Source organism: Patella vulgata, chromosome 6 (genome assembly GCF_932274485.2).
Source record: "Patella vulgata chromosome 6, xgPatVulg1.2, whole genome shotgun sequence".
Taxonomy (NCBI): domain Eukaryota; kingdom Metazoa; phylum Mollusca; class Gastropoda; family Patellidae; genus Patella; species Patella vulgata.
This window is the reverse complement of record NC_065884.2, coordinates 24,231,756-24,252,053: the sequence shown is the minus strand read 5'-3', so window position 1 is coordinate 24,252,053 and position 20,298 is coordinate 24,231,756. Positions and strand designations below refer to the sequence as shown.

At 34.7% G+C, this 20,298-nt stretch overlaps 1 protein-coding gene across 3 annotated transcripts; it reads left to right on the top strand.

Annotated features, from left to right (window-relative positions):
- Nucleotides 1–3,972: 3,972 nt before the first annotated feature.
- On the top strand, nt 3,973–20,061 carry LOC126824873 (uncharacterized). 3 transcript variants are annotated; one of them, XM_050554280.2, is made up of 20 exons: nt 3,973–4,025; nt 4,640–4,880; nt 5,063–5,231; nt 5,520–5,694; nt 7,460–7,598; nt 8,078–8,172; nt 9,246–9,410; nt 10,336–10,541; nt 10,702–10,813; nt 11,628–11,740; nt 12,143–12,259; nt 12,790–12,932; nt 13,265–13,388; nt 14,645–14,804; nt 15,444–15,619; nt 16,361–16,489; nt 17,756–17,882; nt 18,395–18,571; nt 19,212–19,308; nt 19,555–20,061. In XM_050554280.2, exons 2-20 carry the CDS (start codon nt 4,672–4,674, stop codon nt 19,616–19,618), a joined length of 2,697 nt encoding a protein of 898 aa, XP_050410237.2. In that variant the 5' UTR covers nt 3,973–4,025; nt 4,640–4,671; the 3' UTR covers nt 19,619–20,061. The 3 variants fall into 3 exon arrangements, with proteins under 3 accessions (XP_050410237.2, XP_050410236.2, XP_050410235.2); XM_050554279.2 differs by having other exon boundaries at nt 3,985–4,030; XM_050554278.2 differs by having other exon boundaries at nt 3,986–4,120.
- Nucleotides 20,062–20,298: the final 237 nt, after the last annotated feature.

Here is a 20,298-nt window from a genome sequence, read left to right as displayed (position 1 = left end):
TTCTCCTAAAACGGCGAATGGCGAACGCCAGCAAAATAGGGATAATGCGACTTGAATTTTGGTCGAAAAATTGCAAATAATAATTATTATTTTATCAGCGTAGACTCATGAACACGTATAAGCGAATATTTAATGAATTAAGCGAATAGAGGACATGTCTTTAAATGACATTTAAAATACATTATAGACCTACGCGGCTACGCCTTCTCGTATTATCAATACATGGCATTTCTTCGTTTCGTTGTGAATTTCCCGGATATGTCTACTTTTTTTTAGTAGAATAAAAAATACGCGGGAAATAAAGGAATCCGATCATCAAGTCGCATTATCTCTATTTTTGGCGTTACCACAATACACACATCTTGTCAAGACTACAAACAGTGATAACTTAATTCAGAATGAAGTAATTTGAATGAAATTTTCAATATTTTCATTTTACATTAGGCCAATCTATTTTTAAGCTATTATAGCAAGAATGGTCAGCTCTTTATCTAAATCTTACATAATGTATCTTTAACTCCAAAAACTCCGAAAATTTCAATGTTTTTGCAGATTTTACACCATGCATTTCTACTCCTTGTGACTGTGCATATTCGCGAATGATTCTAGTCACTTCTTAGTGTGTGTTTTGTGCAAACAGTACGAAGGTAACAATATCTCGGCAGGGAAAATCCAGTCGATCCAACTCAGTGGCCAAAGGGACAGAATCTGTAAAACATGGCGCCGGTCCCGAACCTGATCAAGACGGTGAAAAAACGGAAGATGATGCTCTCTGGATGCTGTGTGAGAAAACTCTCAAAAGCAAAGATGTGTGTCTTTAGTGTGATAGATGTGATCAGTAGGCGGGCATCAAATGCCTGAAAATTTCGCACGAAGTATACAAGCAGATCGCGAGACCAGACTTGTGGTGGTTCTGTGACCACTGCGTGAAACCAGCACTTCAGTCAGTGAAAACTGACAAGGCCATCGAGGATAGGTGCAAACAGCCCCTGGAAGGTGTAGAATCTAGACTTGATAAAGTGGAAGACTAAATAGCAAAGAAAGCCTCAGTGCAAGCAGTCCTAGATTTTAGAGATCATGTTGACATGAAATGCGAAATCCTAGGTGGCGAAATGAAGGAGCTAGAGGCAAAAGTAGAGCAACTCACGCAAAACCAGTCGACAGTGGACGCCAGATTGAGCGAAGCCAAAAGTGAGGTAACCTTTACGGTCACAAAAGACATGCAAGACAAAGAGAGGCGTGCAGCAAATCTAATCCTTTTCAAAGTACCTGTCAGTGAGGCAGAAGAGCCCAGTGCTCGAAGAAAGGATGACGAAGTTTACTTTGAAAAAGTTTGCAAGGAGGGACTGGAGATGAAAGAGACAGTAAAAGTTCACAGAACCGTCTGGTTGGGCAAAACCACTGACTCCAATGGGCCTATGAAGGTAACACTTTACAGTGCAGAGCAGGTTGACTCTGTGATCAAAAGTGCAAAGAAGCTGAGTGCCAAAGGTGACTTCCAGAACATCACAATCTCCAAGGACAGGACACCTTGAGAGAGGGAGATGATGCGCGACCTGGTACGCTTGAAGAAGGATCAAAAACAGGAAATAGCACTCTGGGTAATAAGACAAAGCCAAGCCAACTCACAAGCCCGCGGCTGTGGACGGAGAGGAAATATACTAAACAACGACTTCAAATGTCTGCGTTGCGTGTACAAATGTAGATACCTTGTCAAATAAACGTTCAGAATTACGTCACCTTCTTGTACGCGACCAATATGATGTTATTTTGTTGAGTGAAGTTTTGCCCAAGAATTTCAAGGAAACAATTCAACTTGCTGAGCTTGTGGTAGATGATTATGATTGTTTCACAAATTGTTTCAGTATGGATTCCCCCAGAGGTATCATTATCTATGTAAATAAATTATTAAATGCACAAAAGGTATCACTATCCCCTGAACAAGCGAGTACCAAAGAATTTGTTTGGGTTGTAATTCAACTGAAAGGTGGCTACTATGTGACCCTGTATGGTCTAGTAAGCGCTACAACTACAAGAAAGCAGACCACGAGAGCATGAAGAATACTGTAGAAGATACTGATCTTGTATCTCAGATTAAAGGCAAAAATGCACAAGAAGCCTGGGGTTGTATATAATGGACTGTAAAGACGGCGGTCGATAAATGCGTACCAAAATGTAAAAGACAGGCAAAACCACGAAGAGACGCAAACTTGTGTGGTGGAACGACAAGGTTATGAGTAAGATCCGAAAGAAGAAAGAAGCATACCGGAGATACCCCCAGACGCGTGACGGCAAAGACTTTGGAGTACCCTAAAGCAAGAAATCAGGCTAAGGTTGCCTGTCGCAAGGCGACCAGAGACCATGAAAAGAATGTGGCTAGGGATGCAAAGAAAAACCCTAAAGCATGTTTTGCTTATGCAAAGTCAAAAACCAAAGCTAGTGAGGGTATTGGCGACTTGTTAGATGAACGTGGCAACCGTGTATCAGACGACAAAAGCGAAGCAGACGTTCTAAATTTTCTGTAGTGTTTTCACTAAGGAACAGACTGAAGATATACGGGAGGCAGAGAAAAAAAATGTTAGCATTTTCTTGAGGAGACAGTGCTAAAGGAGTTGAAGAACTTAAATCCCTCTAAGTCTCGAGGACCTGATGGATTATACCCATGTGTTCTCAAAGAACTAGCCGACCAGTAAGCGGATCCATTTGCCCTACTATTGGAGAAGTCGCTCTCTAAGGATAAACTACCCAGTGTTTTGAAAGATGCCAACGTAACGCCTCTTTTTAAGAAAGGTTGAGAATGTAAGGCTGATAACTACCGTCCTGTGACTCTGACGTGTATACTGCGTAAACTTTTTCCAAAGCGTTTAATTGCTAGTGTGCCAGCCTACTCGAGAAGCTCAAGTCATATGATGTTAACTCGAGTGTGCTAAAATGGATTCAGAGCTTCCTGATGGCAGGAGGCACGTGTCATGGATGGTCACCACTGGCCCGTTTTTGTTTGTGATATACATCAATGACTTGCCAAGTATTGTGAAATCGCTGTGTGAGATGTACGCTGATGACACCAAAGTTTTCTCTCGGGTAGACAAATATGAGTTCATAACTCAGCTCCAATCGGATCTGGACAGTCTTGTAGCACGGGCCGACACATGGCAACTTCGTTTCAATGCGGACAAATGTCACATACCCTACTTTGGTCACAATAATCCCCACCATACGTACTGCATGAAGAAACACGACTTAGAAGATGTAGTGACGCTAGAAACCTCCGAGGTATAAAAGATCTCGGTGTGTTAATAAACAACAAACTCAAGTTTTCCGGTCACATTCAAACTCAAGTGAGCAAAGCAAATCGGCTTGTAGGCCTGATTCGCAGATCATATACATATTTAGACAAGGACTGCTCATTGTCGCACATGTGCGTCCCCACTTTGAGTTTGGCAACGTAGCATAGTCGCCCGGGCAGCGGGGCGATAAAAACTTGATAGAAAGTGTGCTAAAATGTGCGTCCAAAAGTGTGCCTTGTCTGAAAGAACTTACATATGAGCAAAGACTGAAGAAGCTTAACCTTCCAAGTTTAGAATACAGACGGACCAGAGGGATCTTATTGAAGTATATAAACACACACATGGTTTCTACCCAGTCAACCAGGCTGGACACTTCTGGCGTCACCAGGGGCCACCAATTTAAGCTGTACAAGCAAAGATGCAGCTGAGTCTCCGACAGAACTTTGTGCAGAATACCTAGTCCCCCTGAAAATATCAAGTCTCTACGACTACGAGGTGTGAAAGGGCAATAGCGCCCATATTCATATTTGTAACATAATTGGCCTATATTTCCTTGTCGGTCAACTTTTGCAAAATATTTGGTGCCATTCTTGTCGGTGGTTAGTAGGACCCGTTTAATTCGCCTTCAATCTCAGGTGAATTCACAAATTTAAAAATACAATTGGGCTCGGTACAGGGGAGATAACTGTAATTGTGCGCAAGGTATCGGGTACTAGAAAGAAAAGATGTGTATAACGAGTAAGGTACATTTTACGACGTAATGTAACATTTTGGATTAATAGTTCCTGGAATATTTGTCTTGACCTTTTCTCGCGATTTGGTTCAATGTAATTGTAAGTTTTAAATTGAATTTCGCCCTTATTTTTGACAGTAAGATCAATTTAGGAGTCTGCAGAAATGGGTTAATGTGTTAAGGGAGGTAACTTCAATCGAATGTTTGGCGGCAGACCACCATTGATTTTATTATCACTTTCCCAACCAAAATTTTCGTTGGGCTTTCTGCTTTTCTTTGCAGACAGAGTAACAAATGTACCATGGCTTTACGCCAAAATTGTATAAGGTTGACAACTGAAATTTTAAGATACTCAAACTTGATGTCTTTTATTCTTCCGGCTCTAAACCAGAAAAGGGAGGGAGAGAGAGAGAGACAGAATTGCATGTAGACTACCAGTAGTATAGACCAACAACAAATTGTGGGTTCCAAGGTGCTAGTGAAATTTAATGATGATCTGCCTCCATTAGATATAAAGCACAGTGGCAGCTTAAAGTAGTACCAGTATAATTTCCATATAAATTTAAAATTGATGGTCTGATAAGTTGATTTTATATAATTTTTAAAATATATTCCACAGGTCAAATTATAGTATGCGAGTGAAGAAAAAGTATGCAAAACCCAGAGAGTAAGAGGAAAAGGCATTCGATAGAGGAGGAAAAAGAAGATACGCCAAAGATCAAAAAACCTAAAGAAGACAGATCAAAAGATTTGCTTACAAAGACAACTGAAAGAGAAGAAGATTGGGAATTATGGGGACCATATTTATCTGAGCGTCAGTGGGGTACTGTCAGGGAGGATTATAGTTCAGACACTGATAGGTAAAAATATTTCTTTAGTGCCTGTAATTATTTCTGGTACAGATTTTCTGTTTATGATATCATTAATTCTAAATATTCTCAGAAGAATACCATATTATATCAGATATATGAAATTTAATTTCTTTTAACTGTTAATTTTTAAAATATAATTTCAATGATTTTTTTGGGGTTATATGTTTTAGTTGGAACTATGTAACGTATGACAAAGCTATAGGATATAGCTATAAGTGGGGAGAAGATGGTTTATTAGGATGGTGTGATAGACAAGCTAGAATGTGTACTGCTCTTGCTGTATGGAATGGTAAAGATAATATTTTAAAGGAAAGATTATTTGGTTTATCAGGTCCACAGGTTAGTAATATAGCAAATAAATAATATGGTTGTACATTATATGCTAGTAAAGAGCGTATAGGCACATATATATTCATTTGAGAAAGTAATTAAAAGTATATGCCAGTCTAGGAATCTGTTGTCTATAGTTTCACTAAACAGCCCATAGTTACATATGGATTTTGATGCAAGTTTAAGATTAAATAACCGACATTTAATTTTTAATTTTCTATCCACTGTATCGTTCAACCCATCCACACAGTGTCCATCTCTAAATTTTAGAATTTGTATATATTTTTCTGTTTGTAGGGTAACCATGGTGAAGATGTAAAAGAGTTATATTATTATATAGATAGTTTACCAGATCATAAATATAATACAGCTGTATATAAATATTCACAATCACCATATCCTTATAAACAAATACTAGATAGTAATAAACAACTAACCAAGTCTACTACAGAACTAGAACTACTCGATACAGGTATATACGTTAAAACCTTTTAACACTTGGACTGTCTAAAACAACCTGCATCTAGCTGTGGCAGCTCTAAGAACTAGTGAACGATCCTATAATATACAGATAGCTATTCTTTTATCAGTTGTTTCAGCTGTCCCAGGATATTACATGCCAGTTTAGACTATATCACTTTTCTCTAAGTTTCTTCAAAGGACCAAAGTAGTCAGTATTTACAAGCACCCATATATTTTTATGTGTCATTTAGATAAATTTGTCATTTAAAATATGTATTATACCTAAAAAAAACCAAAAACTGACAGTTATATGGGACAACACTGGTTTATTATACACAAGCACGACGTTTCGATAAGTATCCTCTTATCGTTATCAGGCACGTGTATTATACCTGTACTATAAAAAACCTGCAGATATAAAAACAGCAAAAACTACTGGTAGTTAGTTAAATGTATGTAAACTTCTACAAAGGGTCAGCATACCCTACATATTGCACAACACCCATCACTAGTAATAGCTAAATGGGGAGATATATTTACCTGAATTTCAGAAATGGGGTTTAAGATAACTCTAGGACACACACCAACAGAATTACAATCTGTTTTAAATACAAGATACAACAAAGTTGCTTAAGTTGGTTATATGAACTCATCAAATGTGAAGTGGTATCAAGTGTTCTAGAAAGAGTAAAAATAAAAGCATACACAGCCTAAGCATGACAATAGTTTTGACAAAAATAGGCTACTGATTTTGGGGTCATACGTCACGAGCATAATCCTCTTTCCAGTAAATCACAATTTAAATGCAACTCCCCATCTAGAGATGAATGCTATTAATTTTACACATATTGAATGATAGATATTGTTATTGGCAGATTAATCGATTGGTTTCAAAAATTTATAAGAATGAACAAATTTTTAACAAAGAGTTGTTAGAGCCCTATATGATATCACTGGGGGTTTAAAGAAATTGCCAATGAAAGTCATTATTGGTGCACCGCTAGACCCCTACTATATCAATCATCCTTTTTACCCAAGAGTTGTTCAACCCCTATCATCCTTAACCCAGGCCCCTGAGTTCACAAAGTAATCTCACACTTAAGTTAGGAATTTACTCAATTGTCAATAACTGTTTATATAACTGCCAAGGGATCTTTTACGTGTATACATTGGAATGCACGTAAAAGATCCCTTGGCAGTTGGAATTCGATATAAGAGTAGGCGATAGTGCCGCTGCCCGGGCAAAATTTCCCTCATAGCACACTGTATGGCGTATGCCCGTCTTCATTAGCCCAGTATAGGAGCAGAACAGTAGGACGTTAAACACCATTTCATTTCTTTTCATTTATATAAGAATTATCTTTGATCCAGAAACACAAAACTATGCACATGTATTTTATACATTAAAACAATGAAAGTTTTATAAAGAGTCATATTTTAGGTAAAATAAGGTGAACAATTTTCAGTAAATTTTAACGAAAGTCTGAGAATGTTTTGTGAACTCGGGGGTCTCATGAGTTCTGACTGTTTTTGAACCAATGATGAGATTACACCTCATTACAGAGTTTATAAGACTAGGAAGATAGTATTGATATTTGATATATCAGATATATTTAATGATGGATATATTTCATATATAGTCAATGATGGATATTTTTCAGATATATTCAATGATGGATATTTTTCAGATTTATTCAATGATGGATATTTTTCAGATTTCAGATATATTTAATGATGGATATATTTCATGTATATTTAATGATGATATATTTTAGGTATATTTAATGATGGATATTGGGATATAAATATAGAATATATTAAAGCTACACCTACCACAATATATTGTAAATGTACTGTAACAAATCATGGTAAAAATACAGACACTTTATACGTTCTACCTCAAGTATGGTTCAGGTATAAAGTCAAACTTTATAGGAATATTTTAATTTAAATTAACAAAATTTCTCGATGCTTCATGTATGATCAACCATCGTTTATTTTAACTACTTTATGTTAAATGGATACAACATCTTTGGTTTCGGTGAAATGTCACTTTAATTAAGTTGGATGTATTGATTTTTTTTTTGTAAAGTGGAAATCTGGTAGCATACCTAGAGGGTGGGGAGGGGGAGGGGACAGGCTGCACTTTGTGTTAGGGAGAATTTGTAAGACAGTAGAAGGATATGCAAGCTGCCAGGTTTATTCTCCCATGTCACAACTGGTTTTTGTTCCAATGGTTTAAGCATGTTGGATGTGTATTGTATTGTGTTTTTCGTGGGGGGGTGGGGGGGGTAGGGGGGTGCAACTGCAAACCCAAGGACCCCCTTGACCTGCACAGACTCTAATTACACAACTGACCAATGCCAATTTAACAAATACTTACATTGTTTCAGAAATACTTGGAGTACAAGAACGGGAAGAAATCCAGAACTTAAACCAAAACTTGAAAAACAAACAGACAACAGTGTATCTGCTGAATACATGTTAGGTAATATAACAATTATTGTTCATTTTATTAAACCCCAGGAAAGTTTATAGTCTACACACCATGGACTACAAATCACAATTTATTCTTAGACAGCTCTGACTAAAAGAATAGATCATGCACACATTTTTTTCCGATTAAATATTGTCTTCCCATCAGTCACAATAAAAATCTTACAAACTGTTTATCTTCCTAGTGGACGACTCTTGTCTATGGTTAATGTCTCGTTAGGTTTAGCATCTACATAGCTGACAAGGAGAGTGTATATGTGTAGTCTAATCATTGGCATAGGTTAAAAAAAATAAGGGTTCACCCATGTACAAATTGGCATTCATGTAAAAGAACCCTTCACTGTTAAAATTCATAGAAAATGCCAAAATTCTCTTTTAGCAATGAATATGTGATCATAATAAAAACATGTCCATTTCCCAACTGTATCCATATTGTGCTTCATTACGACAAAAGAATCATTGGTGAAACATTGCTCCTATTAAATTCAGTAACGGTGTTCCAATAAATTTTAGGTTTAATTTTAAAGTAAAACCATCTAGCTCAATCACAAAATGACAGAAGTGCTGTGTTGAAGAAACAATAATACAATCCTTTCCTATCTATATCGAGTGGCATCTTCAACAAATTTGTACAAATTCACAGTTCTTTAAAGCAGAAATTGCAAATTTTTAAGTTATATTTTTAAAATTTATTAAAATAAAGCCTGAAAATAGATGGTATCCATAAACAGTCCTACCTTGTTAAAGAATAATCCTATTAATCCTATAATTCACTGTTGCCAGCTGAGATATTCGCAAAAATATCATTTTCCTCTTCATTTTCAAATGTTTGAAAAAAGCTACTCCATGCTGGAGAATAGAAAACAAGGGAGGTAATTGTGTTATTATTTCCTGTGTAAATGAGTTTTAAGTGTGAGAATGACACCTATGATCGTATAATTGTGAGTTGACAACCTATTGAGCAAAAGACATAGAAATAATTACATTTTGACTTTCTTAGAAAATTTGCAATTTCCGCTTTAATATGTTTCTCTGTGTCTTAATTTTTTTTACTTTGATTGACAGGTAAATATATAGTAGAGTTTTTACCTGTAGAGAAGAAAGATGTAGATATCATATTTACTGATAATCATACATCACCTTTATATACACCAGATACTTCACAAACAGACATAGATTCAGATGTTAGCAAGTTTTCTAAAGATGCTTTTCATCAATATATTATTCATGGTAGGTCATAAACAGATTTTAGATAAAAGAATAAAGATGTTTTTGTGTGGTGTCATTTTCATGACTCTTCTCCATCATATAAACCAATATAATGGAAAAATGATAGTGGGATAATAGTTTCCAGTCATCTGAATATTGATATAGATTCGTAAATAATTATATTGAAATACTGTTGATTCAAAAATAGGAAATATTGGGATCATTTTGCAAGCTACCCATGCTCTCTGTGTATCGAACAAAAGACGACATTAAAGATACTATTTAACATGGAGGGATCGCCATCCCATGTCATCGAATCGCTGAAATCTACGTTAGTGAAGAGCCACAGCATCAATCACAGCCATTCTGGGATATTGCTTCACTGAATTTTTTTAACAAAAACTCAATTAAATCTTGCATGACACCCTATATGTAGTTAAAGTTAATTAATAGTTGATGATGACGTGAATTCTAGAGAATTAAATAGAGCATCCTCTTTCTGTACTCACGGCCATGTTTAGTTGAATTAAATCGTCATCATCATCATAAACATCTGTGGCATTGACATATATAGTCTCTATCATCCAGAAAAATATTCTACGAATATTAGTCTGGATGCATTTTCAACATTTGAGAATGGCTTTCTTAAATCAATTTCATGGGCGTCACCATCTTGTAAAAAAACAGATCATCATCATCAATGGCTTTGCATTGAAATAAAAAGAATATTTCTGAAGAATGAAAACATCATCATCATTATCGATGGCTTGCATTGAAATAAAAAGAAATATTTCTGAAAAGTGAAATCATCATCCCCATCACCACCACCACCACCATCATCATCATCATCATCATCATCATCATCATCATCATAATCATACACAGCTTTGCATTGAATAATAATAAAATTTCTAAAGATTGAAATTAGAAAATTGTTTATGAATAGGAAGAAAGAATGCAGTATACCCTAGTCAGTGTGGAACAAAATGTGCTGCCATTCACAAAATAAAACTAACAGCTGGTGGGAGTCAAATGATATACTGGACCATAAAAGCTATCAATGATAGACCAGATCAGAATATTTCATCAATTTCAAGAATAGAAGACGTTCTTGCAAAAAGAAAGTTAGACGCTGATGAATTTTATTCAAAGGTTTGTATAAATTTGGTAACAGAACTAATATTCTGTTTTTAATTTGCTTTTAATTATTTATTAGATGTCTATTTATTTATCTTGACCCCAACAACCAAAAATTAAGTTGGTTTAGCCTAAATGACAAATAAATTTCAATAGATTATAATAATGTTTATAGATTTTACCAGAAGAATGGAGTAAAGAAGAAAAGAGAATATGTAGACTAGCTATGGCTGGATTATTATGGTCTAAACAGTTTTATTATTACCATGTACAAACACATCAACATGGTGAGCGGCCATAATATTACTATATCTTATTGAGAGAGAGAGAGAGAAATGGGGTTTAACGTCCACTCAACACAAACTAGGTCATTTCGGGACTAACATATTGTTTAATTTTATTTCAATAATTCGCTTGCGCGTAGGGGTCTTTAGCAGTGGCAGGAAACCGGAGGACCTGGAGAAAACCCACGAAGCTGGACAGGCTACTATATCTTATTGAACATACTCATGTTATATATTTGTGGGATTCTAAAAGATACAGTATACTTACAAAAAGTGTCAAATAAATATTTCGAGTTGCATTTGTCATGTATTGTTGTTTCACTAACTAGGAAGTCCGGGTTAGATTCTGGTGTTAGCTAAGACAGTTCATCAGGATTTTCCAACATGAACTTCCCTTGTGAGTGACGCATGACAGAGGTAGCCTCTAGTTGTTTGGATTGAATGAAAATTGAGTTCCTGTGGTGTGCACGTAAATTATCCCTTGTCAAGTGTAAGTCGACAAAGAGTAGTTATAAACGCTGCTGTTCAGACAAAATTTCCCTCATAGCACAGAGCATGGTGTGTTTAGTCCGATTGGTGCAGAAAAGTAGGATGTTAAACCTCATTTCATTTCAATGTTTCTCATGTACTGAGCACAAGAAATTTCTCTATGAACAAAATGTTATTAAAATTAATCTGGATAAAAACATCTATGCACCACAGGATTAGCCAGTTCATAATAAAAATTTATTTCTTGTTAAATCTTTAAAACAAATAATTATGGTTGCACAAAGACATGTTTGATAATAAATTTGTTATTATGCAACTTGTTTTACAGAAGTTGAAAAAGTTAATTCAACATATAATGATGTAAAGTTATGGAATAAACATTGGAAACATTTAAAGAACCATGATATAATATCTGTACCAGATAAATGGGAATTTCCGTGGGTAAATATCTTTTACCAGATTAGAGCAATTAAAGTAATGTCCTTTGTAATAATATTTTACAATAATAATAAGCCAAAAATGTGTGACAATGTACTGTGATTACAAATTAGAAAAATTAGATTTTATTGCAGTTCACAATCCCATAAAGATAAGGTTGGATGGACCTTTGGCCACAGAGGTTAAGTAGATGCTAACTGTTGCTAATAGGAGCTAATTGGTTAGAGTTAGGGTTAAAAACCTCTGTGGTTGAAATGTCCATCGCGGAAATATTTTTTATTTCATCATGAAATGTTTTAAGGGCTGTCCTGTATATTTTATTGATATTTTGGAATTTTATGCATAGCTTCCCATCCTTGAATAAAACACACTTGTTTCTAGATTGTATTTCTTGTATTATTTCAGTATGCACCGTGGGATTTAGCTTTCCATATGATTACATTCTCCAGACTTGATACACATTTTAGTAAAAAACAGATGCTGTTGTTTTTATCTGATAGATATATGAAACCTAATGGCCAGGTATAGAGATTCATTTCTAGATAATATATGCCCCATAAATCACCAAAAATAACAACAAAATTGTTAAAACATAAATGATTATTATTTTGATACAAGTGATATGCCTCTTGATGCAACTTCAATATATTCTCAAAGATAAACTATGATTTATTATATTATTTAGAGACCTAGTATAGTTTTCTCCAGTAAATAATCAGCAACATTTAAAAATCTTGTATGTGTGCTATATTGTATGGTTATGTGAGTGATCTACTCTAAATTTGTGCTTGTGCGTAATTTTTGTACATAAGTTTTGTATATATATTGTATGTTGTCCTTAAGAATTGTAATTTAAGATGAACACTGACCAACTTGGCTTTATTTGTTGATTATTGACAATTATTACTATCTTAACAAACAGGCAGTAAAATTTGCATAGAAGGGTAGAAAATATCAGTAAATTAGTTTATTATAATATGCTTTAATTATGGTATGTATGAGATTCTTACAGAGATTCTAAAATTTTTAAGCTTATAATTATTTGATTATAGTTACCTGGCTGTGAATATGATATGGATGCTACCAATCCTCCACTTCATGCCTGGGCTTGTTTTAAAATTTATATGATGGATAAAGCACAAGACAAGATGTTTCTACAAGACTGTTTTCAAGGTCTACTGAAGAATTATAACTGGTGAGAACCAACTATGAGGAGGAAAAAGAGAGAGAGAGAGAGAGGTTAAGGTCCACTCGACACAAACTAGGTCATTTTCGGACTAACACATGGTTCAATTTTATTTCATTAATTCGCTTGCACGTAGGGGTCTTTAGCAGTGGGAGGAAACCGGCGGACATGGCGAAAACCCACGAGATTAGACAGGTGATCCTACTCCTTTTCACGTACAACTGGGGAATCGAAACCACGCCAGTTGACTCAGTGACAGACTTATGATGCACCGCACACACGCTGACCATTTGGCCAGCCAACCCCCTCCTTGGTAAAATAATCTTCTGTCTTCTTTTCAGGTGGCATAATTCATTAGACCCTGATAAATGTCATCTATATGGTGGTGGATTTCTAGGGTTGGATAATATCAGTGTAATTGATAGAACAGCCAGTAATTTACCACCAAATTGCAAGCTGTTACAGGTAACAAACACCATTAATTACACGTTAAGGTTCTTTCTTTTCACAACAAGCTATGAATTTAAACAAATACCCTAATTATATCTGTATTACCTTTTATGTTTTTTTGTATGGCCCTAATAATAACTAGATATAATAGTGTTGCAGTGTAATATATCAGGTGATAGATTGTGATTTCTGTATTGTTCTGAATTAACAGAATTGCAATCAAGTGAAACTGAAGAATTGAGTACAGTTTCACCATTTCTGATAACTGAGGACACGAGGTGTAATTAAAATATGAGCTCTAGTGATTGGTTGGGACAGTCATGTGGACGTATTATGCCATCATCCCAGTTCATCCAGACATCCGTCCACAATTTGTTAGTGAACACTCTGCAGGTCACAATTTTTATCCGATTTTGACAAAACTTACAATTTAGGCAGGTCTATCTCCCAAAGATCTTGGTTCCTTTCGATATTGGCATGTATCGGACCATAACTTCATGGATTATGGTCCCTGATTGTACAAAAATCACACTTTTAGCTTGTGGACACACTAGAGGTCACAATTTTCACCCAATTTTGATGAAAATTAAAATGCGTGTTTATAACCCAAAGATTTGGGTTTCTTTCGATATTCGCGCATATCCAATCATAACGTCCTGAATTATGGCCCCTGACTGTACGAAAAATCACATTTTTAGCTTGTCCCTCTAGAGGTCACAATTATTATCTGATTTAAAAATGTTTGAATATATCACCGTTACACCGTAATATTGGTTGAGTTCGAATTTCGTGAAAATCGGTCCAAAACTGTCGGACAAAATGGCCGCCGCTCGTATGCAGATAGTGTGAACATCTGGTATATCAAGGTTGTGGGCCCTCTAGAAGTCACAATTTTGATCCGATTTTGATGAAACTTGAAATGCATGTTTATAACCCACAGATCTCGGTTCCTTTCAATAGTCGTGCATATCGGATTGTGACTTCCTGAATTATGGCCCTTGATTGTACAAAAAATCTTTAGAGGTCACACGAAGGTTGTGGGCCCAATTTTTATGAAACTTTAAACATCTCTTTATATCCCACAGATCTCACTCTCTTTTGATATTTGCGCATTTCAGACCATAACTTTCTGGATTATTGCCCCTGTACGTTTTTAGCTTGTTCTCTATCCATCTCTTGCAAAATGTGGGTGTATCCTTTCTGGCAGCCTCTGGTCATTTCAGAAATTTGAAAGCATAGATAAACAATGTAACTTTTAATGATTTTTTCAGAGTGATGCTACAGGTTGGATGGGGTTTTATTGTTTAACTATGATGGAGATAGCTCTAGAATTATCTTCTATAGATCAGACATATTTAAATAAAGTAGAAATCTTTTTAGATCTGTTTTTAATAATTGCTAATCAGATAAACCAATCAGTAACTTCAACAGGTAATTTATTTCCAACATTTTTTCATTGGGTTGCAGCTAGTTGTGTAGTCAGAAAACTGGCATGTCCTAGGTTTGAATCCTGGAGTGAAGAACCTTTTGGATTTTTCAAGCCCAGTGTTCACTTGTCAGGGGTAGGAACTGGGAGGCTGACAATGAAAGTATGCCTAGTCACTCGGATGGGATGGAAAACTGAGGTCCTCTTGTGTACACCATGGTATATGGACACTCCTGATTAATACATGTCAGTTTATCCTTGTGGATAATCAGGTTATCTATCACCTAAAAATATCTGAACATATCTTGTTTCTACAACTTCTAAAAAAATTTAAAGGATCAATAAGATAATAGGCCTTAAGTGTTGGCTTAACTTTGGGTATTCACTTTTGTCAACTTATTAATGCCATTTCAAGCCAATCAGCTAAGATTAAACCATTTCTAACTTCTAACTATGCACTGACTGATCATAATTCAGAAATTCAGTGGCAATAACAGTTTTTTGTATAAATATATTCCTTGGTTGAATCATGGACCTTGTATTATAAGGACCATGGTTGAATATTTATAAACCTGATTATGAAAGAAATAAATATAGCTGTAATTAATTAACTTAAGCTGTTTTATAACTTTATATTTGTGTAGGATTATGGGATGAGGAAGACAAATTTTTCTATGATGTCCTGATATCTGGTAAAGATCGCAAACCGTTAAAGATAAGATCTTTAGTTGGTATTGTTCCATTATTTGCCTGTAGAGTGATCCATCTTGACACACCATCATCCAGCCTTTCTACAAAACTTAATTCAACCAGGAGATTTGTAAGTTGCAGGTTATCTTCAACTTGTAATTTTATTGTAGTTTCCTATAAATTAGGAGTTTTTTCAGTTTTAGAAGAGCACAGACATATGCTGTCTGGACACACTCCCTTGTGATAGGCTGTGCACATCATGTAATTGTACAAGTGCATATTTATTCATAAAGAAATAGCTGAATAAGCGATTTAGTTTGAAGCATTGGCACTTGGGTGATTATTTTCTATCTGAAGGGATATTTCAGTTAGATTGTATGCCAAAATTGAGATCAATATGTCAATCCATGACGGAGGTATAGACATTTTAGCTCTCAGTTTGCAAGCCCATATGCATATGAAATGAAATAGGGATTAACCAGGCGGTATGCAATATGGACATTTTGCCTGAACAGCAGCATTTCCATCTACACTTCATCGAATTTCAACTGCCAAGGGGGTTGTTTAGGTACACACCAACGTGTACACAGGACCTCAGGTTTTCACACTAGCCAAACAACTAGACACTGTTCCTTACCAGGCCCCCCCCCATCCTACACCACTGACAAGGCTGGCCAGAAAATCACAAGGAACTTTCACTAACTACTACAGCCTTAGTAGTTTAACAAACCCTTCTGCAAAATTAAGAGCAAGGATTTTTGATAATTAGGTTGTCTAAAATTTATTATACGTAAAAGTGATGAGGTCTCTTTAGATGTAAAATTAGCACAAATTTTTTATTGCAATAGTTATAATATGTTTACTATTGCAGATAAAACCATTAAATAATAATAGATATCTGATATCACTAGTAGAGGAAGTTAGATTAAAGGAAATATTTAATACAGTATTTAATACACAGGAGTTTTTATCACCATATGGTATTAGATCATTATCAAAGGTAGGTCAAATGCTAGAATTATTACCTGTTAAAAATGTTATGTAGGCGACCAGTTACGTATGTTTCTATTACATCATTTTCGAAATCATATTAACTAACTTTTTACAGGTTTATCTTTAACCATTTAATTAAGAAAACAAAACCAGAATGTCATTGGTAGATAATCTCCCGATTTGAATTCAATCGGATGAAAAAGAGGCCCACCAAAAGATTTGATGAAACACCCAAGCTGCAGAATGCATTGGGGAATCATCAATGATCATCTTTGTAAATACTGAATGGAATTGAAATTGAACCATTTTTATACGCCCACATTTTCATTTGGACGTATATTGTCGTGTTACTTGAAATGTATGTATATAACCCAAAGATCTTGGTTCCTTTCGATAATCGCGTTTTTAGCTTGTGGTCCCTCTAGATGTCACAATTTTTATCCGATTTAGAAAACTGTTTAAATATGTCACCGTTACACCATAATGAAGGTTGAGTTCGAATTTTAGCTTGTTCTCTATCCATCTCTCTTGCCTGGTAACTGCTGGTTATATTCAACTTTCACAATTTTATAGTTTGCAGGAGATTAAAAATCCTTCCAATGATCATTTTTAATGTAAAACTACTAACCATAAAATTTGCATAAAGCATTTAAATTTACAAAAACACATTTAAGATGCATTATGTAAGAGCAGGTCTTTCTTTTGGCTTCAAATGTTATATTAATTATTAATTAGACATTTATTTACGTAACAACCCTATAACCAACTTTCTAGATGATCTGATGGCTGACATTTAGTGGATTAAAATATCCGCGAGAATTAAAAATTTAATGATAAAACAGATAATTGAGGCTAAGTCTTTGTTTTCAAGAACCGTTGCTAGATAATGAACAATCTACGCTGCTAGATCTTGTCAAACCATAAAACGCTCATAACTTCGCTCAGAATAAAATAATTTGAATGAAATGTTCAATATATTCATTTCACATTATCTATTTTGGACCTTTTAGAGTAAGAATGGACAGCTCTCTACCTAAATCTTAGATAATGCATCTTTAACAAAATGATATATTAGTGAAAGACGTGAACAATCCAGGAAACAACCAAAGGAACCCATCATTGGAAATATCAAAATTGAAATGATTGACACAACAATTTTTGATCCCAGGATTTCAGATTGAATGATAACATACAGACTTTATGAAATAAATCTCTTAGATTACCGGTTAACAAATTGTTACAACAAATATATATCATGACTTACTCTGTATAGGTATATGAGATTCCCTATGTAACAGAGATAGATAAAAAGAAAATGTCGTTATCATATTGTCCTGGAGAATCAGATAGTAATATGTTTGGTGGTAACAGTAATTGGAGAGGACCTGTATGGTTACCAAGTAAGTGACTTTTGTCCTGTAAGGTATACATCTGGGCCCTGTTTCTCGAAATCTTAACTAAAGATAAAATCCAAATTTTAGTAGATACTTCAATTTTGATTGGCTAAGTTCTAAAATCAATCTAATATTATCCAATCAAATTACTAAAATTTGGATTTTATCTTAGTTAAAATTTCGTGAAACAGACCCCAGAGCTGTTACAAGGTATACATCATGGCTTTAAAATAGTCTCTTTCCATTATTATTTTTTTTTCAATTTTTTAAAACTTTGTAAGAAAAAGAATGATAGTAGTAAAGGTGTTTTAATGTTTATGTACATAATTATTTCTGTAATGTAAATGGACAGATGGTTCATTTTAATCCAAAATCAAATTGACCATAGGTACACCTATGCTCAAACTGATAAACTATTTCTCTTTATATATATATATATGTATTATATCAGTGAATTATATGTATTATTTCAGTGAATGATATGTATTATTTCAGTGAATTATATGTATTATTTTCAGTGAATTATATATTTATGGATAGTTTGAGTATATATAATACAGCATATAGTGATATGAAACTACCCTATCCATCAAACAGTAATAATACATTAGATTTAACCAGTATTATACATGATATCAGTAGTAGAATTATTTCTATATTTTTACCTGATAAACATGGTATTAGACCTCTACATGGTAAGTTTATTATCTTATATACTGGTACAGGAGCCATGGTGGCTCAGTGAGTAAGATGCTGGCTCGCTAACCTGGGTGTCTCAGGTTCTTTCTTGTGTTGGCCGAGAAAGTTTCTTGGGGTATTCCGGTGCTGTTTCCCTGTGACGGTGGTGAGGGACAGGGGACTTGGCAAGGATAGTGTCTAGTCGTTCGGATGATATGTGAAACTATGGTCACATGTATAAGTTGGTGTGCATGTAAAAGATAGCTTAACAGTTGGAATACGATATAAGAGTAGACTGTAGTGCCGCTGTCCGGACAAAATTTCCCCCATAGCACACTGTATGGTGTAATAATGACCAGTCTTCATTAGCCCAATCAGAGCAGAAAAGTAGGACGTTAAACCCCATTTCATGATTCTTAAAACAGTTTTCAAGCTATATGGTTTTGATTTTACTGTTGTGCAGTGTTTTTATTCCCTCATATCCACATATTATACAGCATGTGTACCTTACTTTTAGGCCTTTGCGGTCTTTATATTTAAGGTGAACGTTACTCTTACTGACTTTTTAAATTTTGATCATCTTGATTATTTTGTGAAATATATTTGGATGTTATTTATTTTCATGCTCAGTTTTCTAATTGTTATATGTATTTGTAGGAAATATTAAAGAATATAATAAAGATGGTAAATGGGAAGATTTGGTATTATTTTATGAATACTTTAATGCTGAAACTGGTAAAGGCTGTGGTGCCAGGTAATATTTTTATTGAATATCACCGAATTTCATGTTACACTGTAAAATATTCAGTCTGGACATTAGCACAGCATTAATTCAAAATCGACCTTCTTTTTGTTTTGTTTATATTTCATTAATATGTACATTCTGCCATTTATCAAGATTGTGACTGTATCAATGTTTAAGAGATTTTTGCATGAAATAATTAATTTTAACTGGATAATCAGAAAACTTGATCTGATTATAGTCGTGTTTATATTTCAGTCATCAAACTGGATGGACATCACTTATTGTAGAATTCATACATCTATTCTATAAAACCAGCTGATGAATAATTGATATAGCTATATTATCTAACTTATTCTTTACATCTTTAATATATATATATACTAATTATCCTGGCCCGAAGATCGTTTCTGGAGCACATTTCATAAACCGTTATGTGCTTTGGGTTGATTGGGGATTTTTCCGTTGAATAATTTTTGTGTTACCCACTCTTACATAATTATTATACGGTGCATATCTTATTGAATTATTGAAAGTTAAAGCTATCTAACAACATGTACACTACTAGTATTTGGTTGTTGAACACCAATAACACAGAGATTGTCTATAACTGTACCTTGAAAAACATGTCCAAGGGCACAGGATGTAGATGTTTACGTATGTTTTAGATGAAATTTATAGATTTTAAGAGACTTTTACAGAGTGCTATAGTTATCACTTTTTTATGTCTGTTGAAAATACAAGTTAATAAACTATACACAATTACCTGAGATTTTTTGTCCACTCTTTCAAACAGATTTATGGTACCATACAATATGGTGTTGTAGTATTAAATACAATCCAGAGAACCCAAAATACTACATCCTTTGTTTCTTGGAATGCAATTAAATAGGGTATGAGACTAAAGGGATTTATGTCGGCCAACAAAATACGATCAGAAGCAGCTTTTTGCAGAGGGGAAGCAAGGAAAGGACTTCCAATATAATAGAGGGTGTACAAGGT